At 34.9% G+C, this 23,322-nt stretch overlaps 1 protein-coding gene across 3 annotated transcripts in view; it reads right to left on the reverse strand.

Annotated features, from left to right (window-relative positions):
• Positions 1-23,322, reverse strand: part of UPF2 (UPF2 regulator of nonsense transcripts homolog (yeast)) — a 137,625-nt gene that overhangs the window by 12,267 nt on the left and 102,036 nt on the right. For all 3 annotated transcript variants that reach the window (XM_012642200.1, XM_012642199.1, XM_012642201.1), the window contains exons 13-19: positions 22,821-23,024; positions 21,485-21,760; positions 19,255-19,438; positions 13,786-13,925; positions 9,537-9,641; positions 9,138-9,236; positions 6,063-6,230 (exon numbers count right to left, since the gene is read on the reverse strand). In XM_012642200.1, the coding sequence (XP_012497654.1) occupies positions 6,063-6,230; positions 9,138-9,236; positions 9,537-9,641; positions 13,786-13,925; positions 19,255-19,438; positions 21,485-21,760; positions 22,821-23,024 (1,176 nt within the window). The remainder of the gene's footprint in view (positions 1-6,062; positions 6,231-9,137; positions 9,237-9,536; positions 9,642-13,785; positions 13,926-19,254; positions 19,439-21,484; positions 21,761-22,820; positions 23,025-23,322) is intronic.

Raw genomic sequence — 23,322 nt, forward strand, 5'->3', positions numbered from 1 at the left:
TTTTCGGAGTCAGGCAGATTAAGCTCATATCTCAGCCCTATCACTTATTAGTATGACCTAGCAAATTCCTTAAGAACTCTCTGTCTTTTTCCCATCTGTAAAATGAGGATATCAATACTGTATTTTAGGGTTGTTCTGAAAATTAAATGAGATAAAATATGTAAAGTGCCTAGCAACAGTGGTTACTCTAAAATATGACATATTAGTAATATATTTAAGTAATTTCAAAAGTTTGGAATTAACAGCCTCCCTCATTGCTTCCTATACATTCTAAAAGTAAAATTTTTAACAAAATAAAGTCCTAAGATAAATTTTAAAAAATCACTTTCTTAGCAGAATGAGATTTACAACCAGTAGTCAGAAAACAGAAATCCTTAATTACATCTGTATACCTGTCCTTACACCTATTTTGTCATCTGTATCAGGAATGTATTTATATTACATAGGACCTGCCCTGACTGTTTGTTTCCACTAACAAAACCAACTGAAACAAAATTAAATAAAATGGCCATGATTTCAACAATAAAGCTTTTATTTTTTGAAATTCAGGAAGATAAAGAGTAAGTAAGTGATAAAAGTCCAGCTCAAAATGAATTTTCTGCCAAACTCCTTACATGACTCTAAAGTGTGAAACAAGAACTCCATAATAAACTTACTCTTCTTAAACACTTAAGTTACTGGGAGACATTGCAGTAAATCATAGTGAAATTGTTTACTTTCAGCACTACTCATGTGGAAAGCATTCTGTTGCACCTGTATTTCCAAACCCAGGTGCTAAGAACTATTGGTAGAGAAAAGCTCCATTAAATATACATTGTAAACAGTTTGGCCAAATTATTATGACACCTGGGAGAGGATTCAAATACTACAGAAAAAGATTACAACTTTCTTTTTAAAAAATGAGAATACCATCCAGAACGAGAACTTGAAGCAATGCAATTTTCCAATCTTCCCTTAATAGATCATGAAAAGTAGGCATCAGCATTACATAAAAGGTACAGATACTCAAAGAAATATCTATCAGTATGAAATCAACAAAGACAGAGCTATTATACATAAAGCAATACCTTCATTTTAAAGATACGATTGCATATAAAACAATACTGTCTGGATTACATTAAGAATTCAATACATTTTAGCTATTACTATCCTTATTATTATCTTTATCAAAAGTGGGAATTCCTGGGCAATGTTGAGTATTTTCTCAGTGAAATGTGAAATATCTACTAGATATTTGAGAATGACAGCTAAATTTTAAGTCATTTTCTGTCCCAAGTATCAAATAAGATGCCTTATTTGAGATGGCACGGGTAAAGAAAGAAGTGAAAGTCTGAGTTTCTTCATGTAAATTACAGACTCCAGCATTGGAATCCTCTAAATGAGCTGGCTGGTTTTCCTCTCAGTCTTAAATACTATTGAATTTATGCAAATACAGAGGACTGGTATACTACTGTTCCACAAAACACTCAAGTAAAGCAGCCCAATAGGAAATCACTTAGGCTGGGTGCAGTGGTTCACATCTATAATCCTAGCACTCAGGGAGGCCGAGGTGGGAGGATCACTTGAGCTTAGGAGTTCAGGACCAGCCTGAGCAAGAGGAGATTACCTTTCTACTAAAAACAGAAAAATTAGCCAGGCGTGGTGGGACACGCCTGTAGTCCCAGATACATGGGAGGCTGAGGCAGGAAGATGGCGTCAGCCCAGGAGTTTGAGGTTGCAATGAACTACAATGACACCACTGCATTTCACCTGGGGCAACAGAGCAAGACTCTGTCTGGAAAAGGAAAAGAAAAAAATGTAGTTAGATAATTTCTTTGATCATCATGCAATTGGAAGCTGCAATTCTAAATGCTTTTGTTAAAACATTTAAAACACCCACAAATAAAACAGGGTGGCCATTTTCCCCCTTATTAGCTTCCTGATGATAAAATTTGAAATTTCCTCCATAATTCAGTAATGATGAGCCTAATGAAGATGGTACTAATCATACTAATAAAAGAATATAAAACAGTATACAGAAAATTTCTTAATGAATGTGATCAAAAAAGTTGAAAATTATATAGGCTTTCTATTGATTTATAAGACTAACAATTTCTTCACTTAGGTCTTCTAAAGGGAAACAATTATATAAAAGATGAACAAACACATATTTTATCACTTCTGAGACAAGATTTACAAAAAGAAAAGTTCTCAAGTATTATGTGCTTAAAAGAAACAGAAAAGAGACAATAACAGAGATGAAAAGACAAATTTACTGATGTCACCTTTGCCAAAAGTCTTTACTGTAAAGCTAAGATACTATTGAGATACACTACTTTACAGCAAATTAGATGATAAAAAGATTGAAGTTACTGAAAGTAAATTTCCTGGAACACAATAAAGCAATAAAGGTGATTTAGGCTGTATTTTACAGCTACTACATGACCGTAGATAAAATTAAATATATACACACACACACACACACACACATATAATCTCAAATTACCAAGATAGATAAGTGTTATTATTCCGGTCAAAACATATCACAAATCATAATTTCTTATAAAAATTAATTGCAAAAAAAAGTTTGGGTTTTTTTTTGAGACAGATTCTCCCTCTGTTGCCCAGGCTAGAGTGCTGTGGCATAAGCCCAGCTCACAGCAACCTCAAATTCCCGGGCTCAAGTGATCCTCCTGCCTCAGTCTCCCATGTACCTGGGACTACACACCACCACACTCGGCTAATTTTTTCTATTTTTAGTAAAGACAGGGTCTTACTCTTGCTCAGGCTGGTCTCAAACCCCTGACCTCAAGCGATCCTTTCGCCCTGGCTTCCCAGAGTGCTAGGATTAGAGGCATAAGCCACCACGCCCGATCCCACCCCAAAAAGATTTGTCTGCAAGTATTAGACTATATTATGCATTTGTTTAATTGAAAAGCTCTTTAAAATTATGTATCGGTTCTATTACATTAAAGCTTTTGTTTTAATGATCAAAATATTTTATTTCAATTCACTATTGTAATTCATAAATATTTAATCTAGAAAGCAGCAAATTACCAAAAGCATTATCCTTTTCTTTCTCTTCAACTATTCACTTCATATTCACAAATATTTTTTTTCCTAATGACAACAGAAAGTTATTTCTGGGCACAAATTTGGTGCACAAAGAGATCTTTCACTTAACTGAAGATTCCTATAAGGCAACACATTTCACATTTACAGAAAAACCGTTGCACCAGAAGGGCCAACACCCAAAAGCCAAATAAAGAAATAAAAATCAGAACAAAATATACTTTCTTTTTCAGACCACAAAATACCAGTAATGTTTCTTCAAATAATGTTCCTAAAATTGAAGATTTTCCAAAATTCCAAATAAAGTTTAAAAGAGTTGAAAATTTACTTAATAACCAAGTATGCTGAGCTCTCATTTCATGTGTACTAATATTTTTAAAGCTCAATAAATATATATCCTTAAAAATTAAACTAAATTTCACATTTTAAAAAATTAGGACTTCAAACCATTTTGCATAGTTATATAAGATACAGATACAGTTTATAATCTATCTACTTTGATCAAAAATACCCTCCTAAAATATAAATACACAGCTTTATTTTGATCCACAAAATTTAGAATTTCAGATTGCTGAAGTGAATTTATTTTTCAAAGCACAAATGCTTTCTAAGGCAGGCTTTGATTTAATTTATTTTTGATGCCCACATGTTCTATAAGGATGTACAAGTAATGATTTTTCATGTGTATTTCACAAAAGGGAGGAAGAAAGAAGAAAACTAATTATTTGCTGTTGTGTAATTTAATCTTCAAAGAAAGCTATTCCTGAGCCCCCTTTTAGTTAACAAAAATCAGGGTCCAAGAAGTGTGCAAATGTAATGCCATTATTTAGTGGCTGTGCAGGAGCAGGAACCAGGGTATGTCTAACTTAAGTTACCATGCACTGACCCTTGCAGTTAAAATACCAGATGTGATGGCTCTGTCGGTGTGTGTAAGCCTTAAAATTTTAGAGCTTTATTACTTTTTGAAACTTTACGTGCCACGAAAAGCTGGTGATGGGGTTGCAGGGAGGGAACTAAGAGCTTTTAAAGAAAAAGAGAACAAAGGAAATAGAAAAGTCTAGTCAGAGAACTAAGTAGTCCCTAGAAAAGCAAAGCAAAGACTACGGGATTTGTGAATCCTGGCACAGTGACAAATCAGCAGTTCCAGGTGCTCTGAGAGCAGTCTTGGCAAAGGTCTTAATACAACACCAAGTTTAGGGTCCTGACAAAAAAGACAAGCTCTCATTTTCCCAGAGACACAGTGGAGGATGGAGGCTCTGAGAAAGTACCAGAGCCGGAACCTGGCCTAAAGAGTGGGTGTAGGGAGGACTTTCCTGAAAGCCCAACAAGGCCTGGCTGGAACCTAGGCTAGAGGCAAGGCCCAGTGACGGCACAGTGTTTGAGGAAGACACAGCAATGCTCTGGACACGTCGAGGTTAACTTTTAATAACATGAGTCATTACATAGTCTTTGCCAGCCCTACGCTCCAAGATTCTAATTGGTATATAGATGGCATCTCAAGGCTGACGTGCATTACAGCAAAATAATGGCATGCTGTACAACTCTGATCCCTGTGTATAAGCAAGAACTTACCTGACGAAAGCAGAGATAAAAATTAATTTAGGCATCATCTCCTTGTGGCTGTCCTGATGGGGAGGGCACAGAATATCCCTTCCATGTCAGATGACATCCCCTTGCAGGGATCCTCTCTAAATCAGCAGTCTCCCCCTCACCACACATCCCTTTCCTGTCTCCTTCTCTCCTCTCATGGCGCTTCATTCCCCTTCATAGCCTCTTCCCCAACCTGACAGTACATATTTCTTTACTGACTGCCTCCCAGCACCTGACGAAAGCTCCCAAAGAGGAGGGGCTCTGGCTGACTGCTGTTATGTTCTGCTTATAAAAGTGCCTGGTATACACCAGGTAAACGATAATTATTTGTAAAATGACTATGCAGATGAATGAGGAAACTGTGGTAGCTATTATATTTAATAAAATCTGAGATCCCTCCTCCAAAAAAGTAATTCTTTTTTTTCAAGAGACAGGGTCTCACTCTGTTGCCCAGGCTGGAGTGCAGTGGCTCAATCATAGCTCACTGTAACCTTGAACTCCTGGGCTCAAGCAATCCTCCCACCTTGGCCTTCCGAGGGGCTTGGATTACAGACATATGCTACTACACCTGGCCACATTCCATTAATTCTAAGATGCACCATTATTTTACCTATCAATAAAACAAACAAACAAAAATGCTGTCAATTACCATGAGATTCCATCAACTCTTAGAGGCAGCCTGATTTCAGAAATGTTAAAATGGGGAAAAATTTTACAGAAATGATGCCATATCCTAGAGTTGAGTCTGACAGCTGGCCTTTATTTTCTTCATACCATATTTCACTATCAGCAAACACATGTTTGTCTCTCTTAGTAGGATCTAAGTTCCACAAGAGCAGGAGATTTATCTTGTTCATCAGTGTAGCATCAGGACCTAGACTAGGACCTGGCACATAGTAGATGCTCAATGAATACTTGACGAATGTATGAATCCCTAAAGTAACAGCTCAGACATTGGGGAAACAGTTCTAGGGACCATATGTAAGACAAGGCAAAGAAGAGAGAAAAAGCATAATGAGAATGGAGGAGAAGGACAAGGGGTCAAATGCCGGTGATTTTCAAGAGAAATCCTGGAACCTGGCATTCTCTGGAGCTGTATTGTCACTGTCCTCCTTTCCTTCCCCACCCTAAGTTTACTTATGTAACCTTCCCACTGAAAGTCAAGGTATTTATATATTCTTACCAATCAATATACATGAACTTAACATTTAAATATCTTCTCCATTTATCCATTCTGTAGAAATCAGGTGTGCCTTCTAGATACATAAGGGATAAAAGTATTTTGACTACCCAACACTTGAAAAGCTTTCAACTCTTTTCCCCTTGTAGGCAAAAGATAATTTAAAACCTATCACACCAAGTTTCTCCTTATACTTGATAGCTAACAATCATCTGTAAACACATAGCAGACAGTTTCTTACCTGCTGTTTATTGCCTTTTCTTGTTAACATGACAAATGGCATCGTGTCTGCAGACTCTGCCTCTCCTTCCCCACCACCAAGTGGGGGACCTTTCCTCAGCTGGCTTTTGAGATGCAAAGGAATAGCAACATCAAGTTGGTGCACTTTAACAGATTCGCCACTTCGTTGCTTAAAGACAGAAATGTAAAAGTATATGAACATTCTAGGCTATATATGTAAATATAAACTGCGAACAATTCATTCAGTGTTCTTATTTCTTAAAACACCACAATCACAAGAGCCAGAGTACTGCTTCCAAAATGCAGGTGAGAACAGGGAGCATTTCTCCCCGCCTCCCGCCCCTCGCAACCCCCCCCCCGACAAACACCTTGACATATGACTTGGAAGGAGCTATGTGACTTGGTCCTGTTTACTGCTCCAGCCTCTCCCAAGCCCACAATGCTGCAGGTGCTACTGAATCTCCCTGTTCCGAAAACACACTGTGCCCTCCTATTCATCCTCAGAGCCCACATCTTCCTTCATTATCTCCATCAGGTATCACAATGGCCTGTCCTCTGACTCCTCAACAGAGGGGCGGGCTTGCCACTGTACTCCCTTCACCCAGGCTCCCCAGCAGAGCTTCACATACAGTGGGCACTCAGGAAGTATTCATGAGTGAATGGAATCTATAACCATTCAGATTAATTTCTTGGTTGGTAATATCAATTATTTTTAACATTTACACTGAACTTTTCAACCAATTAATTAAATGAAACTTCCCTGAGGACTTTCCATGTATTATAGGCTTAGACATAGTAATATTAAAAAGACATAATCTCTACCCTAAAAGAGCTCATAAACTTGCTAAGACGGATATATAAATAAATTATGATACATCTGAGGTGCACATCACCTGCGTAGGGATGGAGTGACTGACTGTGCCCAGCTGGGAGTAGGTGGGCACTGAGATTTCATGAAAGGCTGAATAGAAATGGGCCACTTGAGAATGTTAAAGAAGTCACATGACTTCTTCCAAGCAGATGGTAAAGAGCATTTGGGGGATATGGAGGGAATTTAGCAGGGGAAGAACAGGTGCAAAAGCAAGGACATGAAACGGCATGCTGCATTTAGGGAACTGGAAATAACTGTCTATGTCTGATGGATGGAGCAGGAAAGAGGGGAGCACCGAATATGGTTCCTCAAAGGCAGGCAAGTAATGCTGAAAGGCCCTGAAGGTTTTGAAATTGCTCTACCACCATTTAAATAGTCTTTTGATATACGCCTCATATATTCGAGAGATTTGCAAATCAAGCAAAGTGGTGTTTTATTGTTTTTGTTTTTTAAGCTCCAATTTATTAGAATCTGCTTGAAGTCCTCTCAGATTTATAAAGACTTTTTACTTTTACTGAAAATTTGAAAGGATTGTATTAGATGAATCTTGACTTACTGTTTTTTGCTGATTATAAAATTAACACATTCTCTTCATAAAATATTTAAATACAAAAATATATTAATTAATGTATTCATACTAATTCCTCCAGCTACCTCTCCTCCCTACCCCAAGATGCAACAATTGTTAACAATGGTGACGTTCTTCCAGATCTTTTCTTGCACATATTAAAATACACATATAAACACAATCAACCACTAAGCATATTGTTCTATACTAAATATATTTTTTTTTTCTGTTTAATCCTATATTTTGGGCATCTTTCTATTTGAGTATACACAGAGCTGATTATATGGATATGCTCCTATTATTTAATTGGTCCCTTACTGATAGACAAATAGAATTTTTTTCCTATTACAAACAATGAGACATCTTTGTGTATTTAGCTTTATAAAGTGAATTATTAACTAGGGGTAAATTTTTAGATCAAATGGCACATCCATTTGACAGGTTTACTAAATTTCCCTCCAAAAAAGCTGGAGTGATTCACATTTACCAAATACAGATGTTTACCCACAGAGAACCACACTGGATATTATCACTGTGTAAATCTTAATATCTGATGGTCTGATAAATGGGAAAAGCTCATGTTAATTTGCATATATTTTGATTACTAGTGAGCTTTGCAATGACTTTGCCTATTACCAGGCAAAAAAAAAAAAAAAATTGGGTCATTCGTATTTTCTCATTGGTTTGCTATAGCCCTTTGCTGTGTAGACTATAATAAAAATTTTTTCCTGGTCTGTGATTTCTTCAAGTTTCTTATGGCATTCTGTGCTGGAAGACAATAAATAGCAAAATGGCTGGGAACAGATTCCACCACTTATTAGCCATGTGGCCTCCAGAAAGTTTGTCTCTCCAAGTCTGTTTCTTTACCTACGAAATGGGAATACTAACAGTATCTGACAGCACTGTGTGAAGAACAGAGGTAAAACACTTGATGTAGGGCCCAATAGTCTTTACAATTTTTAAATTATTTGATAGATTTGCAATGAGTTCGGGTGTAGAAATAAAATAGAAGTCTAGCTTATATTTTTGTTTATTGGCCATTTTCCCCTAACTGATTAAAAAATATGATCTTTATCATTTTATTAGATTCCCAGGTTTTGGATCTATTCTAAGGACAGAAAAAAATAATTACCCCAAATTACTGTGTCATTTTAAAACTGCTAGATGGAGCTTTTTATAAAATATGGTTCATATTAAAAAATTAACATATCTTGAAACATTAAATAACTGATTTCTCTATTTACATACAAGCTATTCAAATAATAAATGGAACATAAGAATTTACTAAATTAAATTTCCCCTAATGTTTATTTTCTGCACAGTTTGGCTCCTAAACAAGCTGTAAGAAAAAAGTCTTAGAAATAAAGAGATATGCCTTAAGAGAGAAAAGGTGAAGACTGGCACAATGAAATTCCAAGTCTTATATCTGCTGCATTTCCCCCCACTCTACCTCAAAGAAATGTGCAAATCAGCATGTGGGATGCAAGAAGTACTGGCAGCTGCAAGCTGTACGCATGAGGAAGAGCTGCTGCAGAAGCAGACATTTAGACAGTAGAGATCCTCACATTAACCAGAATTTAATATACTACAATGTTTTGTACTGAGAAGATTCTCTGGAATAGAGCAACGTTTAATACCTGAAGATTTTCTAGCATCATTTTATCCAGAGCTTGAATGAAGTCCTCATCTTCTACACAAGGTATGTGCTTAAGTCCGCCACCTTTAATCATTACCTCCTTATTAGAATAGAACAAAAAACAACAAAATCAGACTAGAAATTTTAAATGTTTTGTATGGCAAAGCCTTTTTGTATTGATAACTTGTTTGATATAACTCGGTAAGTGAGTAAAATATGTAACATTATTAAATGTTAAAATAACTTGTTAATAAAGAAAATGGTTAGGAAAACAAACTGAAAATGAGTTTCCAAAGAAATATTTTTCAAATAATAAAAAGAATAAACTGCAGTGGCTAAAATTCAAATACTATAAAAACGCTGCATAATTTCAAAAAGTAAATTTTTCAGCCCTACGTACGGTATTCTCTTCATCAGTTTCATTCTCCTTGTTGGAATCTGTAAGATAATCTGTATTCTCCTCCTCTTCTTCCTCTCCCTCATCATCATCATTATCGGAACCCTCCTGAAAGTATTTAACATCAGAAAATTAAAACACTGAAAAGGGTTACCACACGTTACATGCCTTACAAAGATGTTAAAACTTCCATATAATTTATTATTCTCAAGTTTCAGCCCTTTACATAGTCTGCTTCCAATGGGAGGGCGAAGTCAGCTGGCAATAGTTACTACAAACCTGTAGCTGAAAACCCATCTCACTGCCTTCTACTGATCTAATAATAGAGATCTGTGGTAGAAACTCTTCCTTGAATTCCAAAGCGAATGAGTTTCCTGAACATTTTGCATTTTTCTCCTCTGAAACTAATATCAAAAGACTGAATTTCTCACAGTAGTTCTTTAATACCTCGCATTTGGAAAACTCTGCAATGGAAACCAACAAAAAATTCAAATTTAACATCGTTACCAGCTAAAAGCAATGGCATAGCATTACATTTTATAATGCACTTCAGCTTCGAAGGTGCTCTCACATACTTCATTTTGTTTGCTCTATCCAATTCTGAAGATGGAAGGATAAGCTATATTGTCCCCATTTCAGTCATGAAAAAACTGGGGCTCAGAAAAGTTAAGTGACTTGCCCAAGGAAACCCTGCTATTAGGCAGAAGAGCTAGCTGTTCTGCTGCTTTAACTGGTGGCTTTCAAGCACTATATCCTCCAATCCTCCCCATCAGTCACACTGCCTTGCCTTCCTGTAATCAGCTGAAATCCGTTTTAAAATATAAGATAGGGCAGAACCCTGATGGATTTCTGAAGGGCTTAACACACACAGTGGAGCTCCACTGAACCCAGGTGCTCCTCACTGTGCCAAGATGACTGAGACATACCGAAAACAAATGATTTAAATTTGTTACATTATCTTTAATAGGTGTAGTAATTATTAATAATTCCAAAACCCCAACAGTGTATTACTACTTACTATAGACAGCTGAAAATTTATTTAGAGTTCCTAAAATGTGAACATTTCAAAAAAAGGGACACAAATAAATTATCTTTTTCTCCAAACACATTAACTTCTTTTTGAAGTAATTTTGTAATTCAAAATTAAATTTGCAATTAGAGATCGCTCTTAAATTTGCCCTTGAAAAAATGAATTATTTCTTAACACTCAAAAGACACTTCCTATTCACAAACTAAACTAAGCTCAAATGCATTAACCATCCTCAACCTTTAAGTTTTATATTACTCAATGTAAAATGCATTAATTTTTCAAATTAAAATGTTGAACCAGAACTTTGTCCTAATCCCACCGTACACCAATACAGTAATGGTTGGAATTAAGAGGTGGTCATCAATGGACCACAAAATCTAAGCTGGCTGGGACAGCAGGCTAGGGAAAGCACAGCATAAGGCAAACAGCCTGAATTCAAATACTGCCTCTGCCACCTACTACTCTGAGATCTTGGGCAAATTATTTAACCTGTCCCTGCCTTAGTTTCTCATCTACCTCATGGGTGGTATGAGAAATGGTATAATATAAACACAGTGCTTAGGACAATGGCCATGAATAATAGATGCTCAGTAAATGACTACTATTGCTACTGTAATAACTATTAATCTTGTACTTTCTGTTGATAAATTATACAAATGCTACAGAAAATTAGTTTTAGCATAAGAACATTTACTTTAAACAGTTATCTTTAACTTACACAGCTGATCTTTAGAAGAAAATATTCTGGTGGTTAGGTGCTAAGAATAACTTCAAAAAGTCACATAAAGTTTAAAAAAGTTGAGGACCAAGATGAAAACAGAATGGTAGCATTTTAAGAGTTGAATTCTAGCCCTTTTCTTTCTAATATTTGTAGAATATCCATTCCTCTTATTACTTTATAATCAGTGCATCTTCTTTCTTTAATAAATTTCTCCTTATGTTTGGAGGGTAGTCATGGGCAACAGTGGTCTTGGGCGGGAGAAGTGAATTTCCTTTCTCTTAAAGGAACCACACCTTTGACTCCTAGACGCGTGCATAGAGATCATCCTCCTGAACATTTTGTTTGCATTTCTACTCAGCAAACACACTGTATTATGTACAACATTCACTCTCAAAACGGAAAAGTAAGCAATGGTTAAAAATGATACAGCTGTCAAAATTTCAAAGCTCAAGTTTGAAAAGAAGAAAATGCATTCAAAGGGAAAATATAGCACAACTCTTCAAATGAGAAATTAATAAAAAAATGAGTCCTTTTTAATGTCACATTTACCAAGGATGTTGGATTTATTAGATACTGTTTATCTAATCAGTGCAGTAGCAAAATCCAAAGATGACCGTAAGATTAGCCTGAAAATATGAAATGGAAATACTTTCTCATTTCCTTTTATTGTTATATTTAATAAGCCAACTCAAACTGTATTACTCAATGTTTCTATGACAACCTCATTTTGAAAATAAGCAATATAATGTCCATCTATCATACTGAGAAGAATTACAGAAACAGGCTGGGAGCGGTGGCTATAATCCTAGTACTCAGGGAGGCCAAGGCAGGAGGATCCCTTGAGGTAGGGAGTTCAAGACCAGGCTGAGCAAGAGAGAAATCCCATCTCTACAAAAAATAGAAAAATTAGCCAGGTGTAGTGGTATGTGCCTGTAGTCTCAACTACTTGGGAGGCTGAGGCAGGAGGATCACTTGAGGCCAGGAGTTTGAGGCTGCAGTGAGCTGTGATGATGCCATTGCACTCTAGCCAGGGCAACAGAGCAAGACTCAATCTCAAAAAAAAATATAGAAACATACTGCAGTTCTAAATTTTTTATTAATTTGTTTATATCTACTTTAAGGGAGTTCTAAGGTTACAAAGACAAAGTGGTAGCAACTAACATAAATACTTAAGGGTGTCTTTCCGCTGCCTGTAAATACTATCCAATTATAAAACCATACATTATTGTCTTTACTGCCTTTTCATAATCATTCATTTTTAACTAACAGCAAAGCTATTCATTTGATGTAGTCAAATCATACCAAATATTCAATAACAGTTACAAACCTTGAGGGCTAAAGGAAAAACAGTTTTACGAATTTTTACCTCTAACTGTAGAAAAATTTACTTACCTAAAATTACTTGATTCTTTTTCTTTAATTCTAAATGGAGCTTTTAAAAACTCCAGTTTACAAATCTATTTAACATTCCTTTAAACATTAAACAACCTACATTCTCTAAACATTTACATTCCATTTACTCAAATAAATCAAAATTTTAAAATTGAAGTTCAATTTCCCCAAAACATTTAAATATTGATTACAAATTTAAACTTTTTAAAATATTTAATTAAAATCATAATTCCAGGGAAAAGGTGCTAATTTCATGGTTTAAATTTTATTTTCATTAGTATTCTATTCCTCCTCATTCATCCTATCTTTTTAAAAAACTTTCTTGTTTTGTTTTTTCTATACCCCTCTTAACCCATTTTCCAATCTACCTCCAGATTATGAAGCAAATCAAAGACATCCTTTCATTTTGATGGATCCTCTACCCTCCCCTTTTTATTTTAGAGATGGGGTCTTGCTATATTGTCCAGGCTGGACCCAAACTCCTGGGCTCAAGTGATCCTCCCTCCTCAGCCTCCTGTGTAGCTGGGACTACAGGCACGCACCACCACACCCAACTTGATGGAACTTTAAAACTTAAGCAGGTTTCGAGGAAAACACTGAAGAATTAAAACTATTAGTTTGAACTATATGCAAATGACATTTTGGTAAGTCAAAAATGGTGTTAAGAACAATTTCATATGATTTAGCCTAATAGGGTCAAAGAAACACAAAGGGCTTGTCAATTATTATGGTACACAATGAATTTCAGATTTCAAATACCATTAGAGCTGGGAAAAATAAAGGAAAGTTCATTAATATCTAGTCAGTAATTTGACTGTAAAACCTGCAGGTTAAAAAGTCCATACTTAACAGTGAGATTAAGATATACAGGAATTCAAACAATTTTTTTCTTCATATTGCTTATATTAAATAAAAATGCTATGTGATCAGTATTTTATTACTTTCTTTAAAAATTCTTAATTAAAAGATTTTATAACAGAAATATACTACTAGGTACATTTACTGTAATAAAATTGAGGAGTAGTTCTTATGTATTAAAAAAACTTGGTTCATACAATCAAAATACTCTTATACAAATGTACCTATTTGCTATAAATAAAAGTCATCACCTCTTCTTCTGGCTCATTTACTTCACTTTCATTTCCAGATTGTTCTTCTGTCTCAGCTCCCCCTTCTTCTTCTTCTTCATCCTCTTCAAGATTTTCTCCTTCTGTCATAGAATCTTTTGAATCTTTGTCATTTACTAGGCCTTGAAATGAGAAAAATACATTAAAAAAAGATAAAGGCTAGTTTTCTATATTATACCACTTCATTTAAAAGTATGTACTAAGTAAAATAATTCAGCAGCCATTTTCTCAGAACAATGGTAAACAGAAGAACAGAACTGAAAACTCTTGTGAGAAACATTTTTGTTTTGTTTCCACTAACAGGTATTGTGAGAAATATTTTTAAAACTAAATGTGTAGGCCTACGTTTCAACAAGGGAGTACTGATGCATTTCTTTTTTTTTTTTTTGAGACAGAGTCTCACTGTGTTGCCTGGGCTAGAGTGCCGTAGCGTTATCTTAGCTCACAGCAACCTCAAACTCCTGGGCTCAAGCCATCCTCCTGCCTCAGCCTCCCGAGTAGCTGGGACTACAGGCATGCGCCACCATGCCCAGCTAATTTTTTCTATATATTTTTAGTTGTCCAATTAATTTCTTTCTATTTTTAGTAGAGATGGGGTCTTGCTCTTGCTCAGGCTGGTTTCGAACTCCTGAGCTCAAACAATCCGCCCGCCTCGGCCTCCCAGAGAGCTAGGATTACAGGCGTGAGTCACTGTGCCCGGCCTGATGCATTCTTAACCACTACCAAAAAGGGAGGAAAAAAAATTGTGTGTGTGTGCGTGTCCTTTTTCTTCTTTTCTTAGAGCTTCAAATTTCTGGATTATCCTGTTTATCTCAGTCTCAGATGAACAAAAGCAAAAAGTAGCAGCACATAAGATGCAGTGTCAGCCATATGTAAGATACAACCTCAACCACACTGTTTACCAAATGGTATTTCCAGAATCTCTAAAAACTCAAAGACATAAAATCATGTCACTTTAATGGAGAAATCACGTCTGGCTATTAATCTGCAAATTAGGACTGAGGAAAGGGGACAAAAAGACATAGCAGCTTGGTCACCATATAGAGTATTTTTTTCCCTTTGACAACAGGATTCTCTTCCTAAGGGAACTCCCTGGCTTGAATCTGCTTTTACCTCCTGTGTCCATCCCGCATTTCACTCACTAGTCAATCTTAACATTGTGTGAATTCCAGTCTACCCTCTCTACTTTCAAGACGTGCATGACATGGCCTCACGAGGTCTATTTCCCGCTAACTCTACTAAGCCTTCGCCTAGTTGGGTCAGACTCTTCCTGTTACAGAGCACACTGCCTTGAGACCCTGCTCATTCAATACCCTGTTCAACAGAGAATACCCCTCAGTAAGTATTTTCAAATCCCATCCATTCTTCAAGTTCAGTTTAAGTTTTACTTCCTGCATAAACTATCAATGAGCACTTCAATCTATTACTTTTTCTCCTGCTTACTCCTAAAGCACATGGAGAATTTATCGCAGCACTTTACATGTGATTATACATCATCTTATTATCTTTCTAATGATTTCATAAATGTTACATTAGATTACGAGACCCTGGAGGACAAAGAACTTGTTTCATATGTTCAAAACTTGAGAGGCCATATATTATATTAATAAATATACAGTAGGTGTTAAGTAAACACTTGTTTATTCACAGAATCGTAGAGGATTAGAGCAGGAAGAAACTTCAGGGGTGATGTGATTTAACCATCTTATTTGATAAATGCTGGAGCCCAGAGGTTGAATAACCAGGCCAATCAATAAAAATGAAAATTTACTACAGTGTCTTAAGTCTAAGCAACTGATTAAGAACTGACAAAAATACAGATATATGGAATCATTAAAGCAGGTATGTTCAAGTTTGGGGGGAAAAAACCAGAAGATGAATGAAGCCCAGAGAGATTCATTTTAAAAGAAAATAATAACTGAGAAAAAAAAGTTGGTGTCTCAGATGAGATTCTATTAACCTGGATATTTTCTGCTTATCACTTAATAGTTTTTGTAGATATAAACAATAGATTTTATTCATTTATTTATTGATTTATATAAACTTTAAAAAGCAAAACTTTGGACTGCTGACTTGTCAAAGGTAAAAATATGAAGTCAGGACTGTATAAACCTAAGCATTCTCAGTAAAAGTATCACAGTGGTGATAAACTCATGACGCATGAAACTCCATCACACCTTTGTTATATCCACTTAAAATGTGCATCATGGGGAGAGCTATAACATATATGTAGCTTTGTTTTGATAGTCATACTTCTAATTTGTAAGAAAAATACACATTATTTCTACACATCTTCATCTGAATTGCAAGTTACTTTCAATAACAATTTATAAGTATTGTGTTTTGCATTTTGCTAAAAACTATAATAATTATTCAGTTGCTGACCCCTAGGAAACTGTCAATGTAAAATAAACACTATAGATAAAAATGAATATATAAAGGACGTATGGGTAACCAAATACAAAATGCAGACCGTAAAACTTAAAATATTAAAATGTTAGAAGTGTACTTAGGAACCAAAATAAAATGCTGTTCTCTTTTAATCTGAGTTGCTTGGTGCCCTGGTTTGCCTGCACATAACAGAGACGGTAACAATGGTAATACCTTTTTTCAGATTATTTTAATTTATATTTCTCTGCTTACTAGAGATAATGAACATTTTCTCCACATAGTTAGAAAGAGCATGGTCTTTGAATTCTGCCTCGAACCTAGGTTAACCTAGGGTATTAATTTGGGCTTTATCTAACTTACTTGTCAAATGTGAGTAACATCACCTCTATCACCGTGACAAACAGTACTCAGTCAGAACACCAGTTCTTCCCTGCCTTCCCTTATTTATGTCATGCTCATTTATCTACTGGGGTGTTCTAGTTTATTATCAATTTGCCTGTGCTCTTTATATAAGTGATAATAACCTAGCACAGAAACTATTTTCTTTTAATTTTAGTTATTTACCATTGTATGAAAGTTTTAAACACCTGAAACTATCTACTTACGTATGCTTTCTTCTATCATTTGGGAACACGAACACTTCTCCAAATATTTGATGAATAACCAGATCTATTTTTAACCTTTGAAAATATTTAACTCTTTAATCTATCTGGAGTTTGATGATATAACATGTGGCTCTATTTTAATTTTCCCCTAAATGTTAATCTATTGTCAGCCTATTTCTAAGAGTCCTCATTCATCATATACCAAATCATTTCTAACTTAATTGGAACTACTTCTGGGCCTTTTATTCTACTGAATTTATTTCTAATTTATGAAATATATTCTTTTGTTTTAAAATATAATTTATTCATATGGATCTTTTTTTCATTTTTACTTCTCTCATTAGAATTCCTTATAATATTATCTAGAACTTCCAAACCAGAACTAAATAATATTGCCTATGACCATTTTGGTTTTGTTCTTAAATTTTAAAAAATTTCTGAGCAAGTAATTCTATCTGAATCAGAGGTACACTTAAAAATAACACAAGAATGTTATTTGTAGTGGTATAAAACTACAAACAACTTAAGAGTCAAAGAGCAGGATTAAATTAATTATGGTACATTCATACAAATAAATACTGCCAATTAATAAACAAACAAAAGATTTAAAAGTATATTTAACGTCAAGAAAAAAATTTTGTAACATATTAAGTGGAACCAATCCAGTTATAAAACTGCAAACACACATGAAAAAATTAGAAAGACTAGACTATATATCAAATATTAAGACATGATTATCCCTCTGCACAGAATATAGGTGATTTTGTTTTCTTGGTATTTTTCAAAATTACTGTCATAAACATTTATTATTTTTAAAAATATTAAAAATTATTTTTAAAATACAAAGGAATGATTTCAGTTTTCCCATTAACTATTATGTTAGCACTGGGTTACCACAAAACTAAAATGAGACAATGAATTTGCAGGTGTTTGAAAACAAAAAACTACCAAAGGCAAAATACTATATTATCTCATGTTTGATAAATAAGAAATTGACTTCATATTGATTTTTATGCATAGATTTTCTTCCTAATATTTATACTCGAAAACCAGCAGGAATATGGAGAAGACTTGGGAGAACACTGATTGCAGTTGCTACCATCTTTAGAGTTTCACTCACAAATGGTCATCTATTCTCCCCTCTCCATATTCTAAATGAGGACAGACTCCTCTAAAGAAGGCTGAAGTCCTTTAATTTAACCCTTTGATCTGCAAAGTACAAAGTACAACTGTTCTCTTTACTGTCACAGGATAAATATTAGTGTCACCACACTAACATTTACATGCCCACTATATAGAGAACAAGGCTAAGACTTAACAATTTCAAAGCAACAAAGTTAAGTAAAATAAGTAAGGTGATAAATACTTTGCTTGAAATGATCATTTATTCAATTAGAAATTTGGAAAGGAAAAGAAAATAAGTAACTTAGGACAAGGTTCAAAGAATAAGAATCACATATGCCTTAAGGTTGAGTAGTAGGAAAAGTTAATACTTGCACAATCAGGAGTAGTACCTTTAAAAATAATGCTCAAATCACAACAATCACATTCTCCAAAAGAGGATTTACCTTTGGAGAAAGCAATCCTATCAATATGCTGAATATATGAAAATACAGTTTTACAGGAAAAAACCCACAAATACCTTCACTATGAAAAGCAGTTCTTCAGATGTGCAATATGTAATATGTGGTAAATTTATACAATTAGTAAACTGGTGATGGTACAGATGCACTAATGATAGACATGAACGTACCAAGTACTAGAGGAAATAAAATACTAGCTTAATAGTCTGAAAACGTGTCACTTTGAAATGACTACAATAAAACAGGCTAAGAACTATGAGCAAGCAAACCAAATTAGTATTGCTACAGCCTTCACCACTGATTTCTACTGACAAAGCCAGTGAGTTCCTACAGTCCCTAGTGGGAGCTGTTCAACAGCTAACCTTCTCCCAGAACGACCTCAGAAGGATGCTGAAAGTATACAGATAACTTTCGAGTAGGAAATTTCCTCTAGCCCTTAACTCTGCCAGTGAATAAGGGTCTGAAATTCTGTAGGACAGTTCCAAACTTCTAACAGGTACTTCCTTCTGGAGTTTCTATGCCTGCACTTTCTTAGGAAATATGCCTATTGAAAATATACAATGTATAAACAAGAGACGCTTTAATCAAAAGCAGATTTTATATTAGCAACAGAAAATTCTACAATTAAGAGAGGCTGACAGGACTGTATTTTTCCATCACTTGGACTTGCTTCAAGTCCAGAGTGACTTTTCCTTCAACTGGAGATTACTTAATGAAATCAAGTACTCCACACAGGTCTTACCTAACGATTTTATGGAACTCAACATCACAGATACAAAGTATACAATGTAAACCCTGACTGATAACATTATAAAGCAAATTCTAGAAACAATCTGCCAAACATCACCTTCTCTCTGTGATTAATTGCTTACCTAGTTTTATTAAGAACTCTCGTTCCAAGTCTTGCACCTGCCTGATGGATTCTTCCAGAGAATTACAGAGTTTGATCTTTGGTCTTAGCAGTTCTAGTGTATCACTGATCATGTAATCTATATCAATAGGAAATGGATGGTCTTTTGTCCAAACCTCCAAACTTTTCTTCCACCAAACATAACGCTGATAACAAATGAAAAATAAATTTAGCTATAAGAAATTAGTAACAAAAACATTTATAAATAATAAACTTTATTGTGATGTTACCTACTTATAATAACTAAACTAAAAGGTTGTACAAGATACCATTTCTATTAATGGTCGACAGCAATGATTCCAATCCAATTATTTCCCTCTATACAGTTTTTGAGCTATTTGGTGGTTTTATTAATTACCTTTTTATTGTAACTATCACAGTTTTTTTTAAAGGCAGGGAAAAATCAAAAATAAAATACCAAATAAATTTCCAAGTACTCTGAAACAAGGCAGAAACCCATACCCACAGCCCAAATGGAGTTTACATATTTAATTTTACAAAAATAACCAGATTCAAAGCCAAAGTTTTGACAAACTTTTATGATTTTCTGAGTTACCTGCTTTGATTTTTTAAGAGCCAATTAAATTATCTGAAGATATGATTTTTGAAATATACAAATATTACCAAGCATCCACAAGCATTTAGTAAACATCTACTGTATATATGGCACTGTGGGGATTCTGTCCCTCTCCACTCCTAGCCTGGTTCCATCCATTTATTAATACTTTGTACTTGGTCTAATTCCTAAATTTAATTAACTGAAAGCACAACCCAAGAATTTACTAGTGTATGAGAAACAGATATTCCCAAGTGCTTTCTCAACAGTATCCCCAGGTGATATGCATGCACATTAAAGCTAAAAGCCCTGCTCCAGGCTACCCTTTCTACCTGGCCTTCCAATACTTAACTGTACACTCCAGGATCAAGGAAGCACACCCTGAACTCATCTCTCAGGTCTGCCTCCCATTTCCCTAGGCAGATCTCTGCTATGCGTTTCTGTCTGTTTATCAACTTGGAAAATATTTTGTCTCTTTCTGCTCCTGGATATTTCTGAGTGGCTCTTTTCTCTCAGACTGGGATGCCAGAGTGAATCCAAATAAGGACTCTCTTCTGAAAGAAATTCTACTTTAGATGTTGTTATAGCTGCCATTTTGCAGCAAAACTGTGGTTTTTTAATAAAGTCTCCAACTTAAGACAGTCCTTACATACAACAAGGAATCTGACCCTATAATCTGCAAACCCCTCTCCCAATTTTTTGCTCATCAATTCAGAAAATAAGTGAGTAGTAAGTTGTCCTCTATTGTGAAGGTTTGGTAGGAGAAAGTTAACAAACTATAATTCCCTAAGAATATTTATCCCCACTTAACACTAGCCAGTATGTGGATGTATTTTTGATAACTCAAATATTGTAATATTAAATTTATTTTCTTCATTAATGGGTACTGGTACTTTATTCACTAACATCTGAAGCACTTGATAGCAAGGTGTTCACCCTAATCCACATTTACAGCACTGTATTATACGGGAAATAGTAACTGGACTTCAACTAATCAACCTACAAGTTAACTTCTGGAATATAAACTTTATAGAAGCTACAGAATTGCCTCTGCATTTGTATCTGAATTTAATCTATACTGTATATCTGTTCTAAATCACAAGTTTATATAAATAACCAAAATTAAGATATGGAAAGCACAACCCAAGAGTTTATGAATAAATATTTCTTTCTGTGTTAAAAATAACATATTTTCCCCAGAAGTGATAGGCTTTTCTCTCCCTCTCCCCCTGTCAAAAAATTAGAACTTTTAGAAGCAAGAGTTTTGGACATAAACCAGAATACAGATGAGTGAGAAGAACATTATCCAATGTATAAAAATCATAAGTAACTTAATAAATTAGTATAATAAATACCATAATTCATAAATTACTGTGCCAAATTCACAAGCTTTATCAAAATGATTCCCAAAATTAATGATCAATTATTATCATGAAAGTAGTAAGCAATTTAAATGTTTATATAATAGAAGTCATCATGTATTTTTAAATCTCTAAAAGCATCCTCACATGAAGAATAAATATAATGTAATCATGAGCATGTATGTGGTATAGAAATAGTTTTTCTTCTCTAATATCTTTATAACACATGCAATGTATTACGGGATGCTCAACGGCATATTTCAGCTTATGTATACCTGAAAATATACGAGGAAGCAGTCAAGTTTTCGTTTACTGGAACCTCTGTCAAAGTACTGGCCGCAGGTATCCAAAATAGTGCATACTAGTCTAATTCTGAAAAGATGCTCCGGAGGGTCCAGTGAACTTGGAGAACCATCAGGGTTAACACCAAATGAAGTAAAAGAATAAAGAGTTCTGAAAATAACAGCCGATTCCACCATTCGGTAATTATAAAGTTCTCCTAAGAACTTGGCACTGCTGATACGCCTCTGATTAAATTTAGGTTGATTAACCTAAAAAAGAACAACAACAAAACAGATTTTCAATAAAGAGTAGTAAATGTATTTGAAAACAGGTTAAATTCCCCTCTGTAATTTGACAATATCAATTACTAAAGGAACACTGAACAGAGAAACAACACATGATTTCTTTCCTCCTTTTCTAATAAGGTGGTCACTGCTGGGTGTCCTTTTTCTCTCTCTAGGAAATGGCTATCTTTAAAATGTTTGAATAAAAAGAACATGTTAGATATTAAATTTAGGACCAAGCTATCACTAAATGAATTGTTTATAAACAGTTAAAATGTCAATCTCCCTCTCAGTCCCCCATAATATATTTTGTCTATAATTAGCGAATTAAGGAAACATAAGCCTGGATTTTATAGGAAGAGAGAAGTGCTTACAGGAAATTCTTATGATTATCAATTTTTTTCTAAGTAGTAAGTTTATAGACTCTTATAACTTGAGTCTTGTGACCCTGAAATAACAAAAATTAAAATAGTCTTCCCAACTAAGCTTAACAGGGCTTGAGAAAAAGAGGCAAAAAACACTCCAGGCTGGGGTGCCGTGGCTCACACCTCTAATCCCAGCATGGCAGGAGGATCGCTTGAGGCTAGAAGTTCAAGACCAACCTGGGCAACACAGTGAGACCCCACCTCTACAAAAAATTTAAAAATTAGCCAGGCATGGTGGTGTGCACCTGTAGTCCTAGCTGCTCAGCAGACTGACGTGGGAAGATCACTTAAGCCCAGGAGTTCGAGGCTGCAGTGAGCTACGATCACGCCACTGCACTCCAGCCTGGGTGACAGAGCAAGACTTTGTCTCTTTAAAAACAACCAAACAAACAACAAAAATGAAGAACCAAAAAACACAAGTACTAGCCTGAGAGAAAACTGGGAAATGTGATACACCAGGGCTTGTTAACAAATCACTAACTTCAATGAAGTAGTAGTAAATGACATCATATGGGGAAAAGGCAGTTTTTTACATTATTATTTTTCAATAATAGGATTTAAAGGTTATTTAAATTCTCCACAAACTCCAATTTGTTGACTTTAAAGAAAGTCTTTGTTACCTCCATTCCTAATCGAATATCTTCCAAAACTCCATCCACAACATGAATCCCAACATCCTCTTGGTAGAGCACTAGTCCTGCTAAGAGGTTGGCTACACAATGAATACTATTATATTTCACATTCCATATGTTTATCATACAACAAATGACATAGTCTTTCACTTCTTGGTCCTGCCAGGGCAACTTTCGCATCTGTCTCAAAACCTAAACAAAGAGAATTCTGTTTAAATTATTAAGATAAGCACACAATAGTCTGACCAAATAATATAGAAATTTTATTATGATATAGTCAGAGAACTTTTGAAATTGAAAATAATTAGAGATCATCTACCAGCTTCTTCACTTCAGAAATAGCAAAAAATGAGAATTTCTAATTATGGCAAAATTTATTCGCATTTTTCCTAAATCTTTCTATAATACTCCTAAATTTCCTAGAGTTTCCAGGTCTTCAGTCTAACTAATAGTATACAGTCAAATACTCAGGTCACTGAAAGAAATACCC

The sequence above is a fragment of the Propithecus coquereli genome, unplaced genomic scaffold (assembly GCF_000956105.1).
Source record: "Propithecus coquereli isolate 6110/MARCELLA unplaced genomic scaffold, Pcoq_1.0 Scaffold177, whole genome shotgun sequence".
In the NCBI taxonomy this organism is placed as follows: domain Eukaryota; kingdom Metazoa; phylum Chordata; class Mammalia; order Primates; family Indriidae; genus Propithecus; species Propithecus coquereli.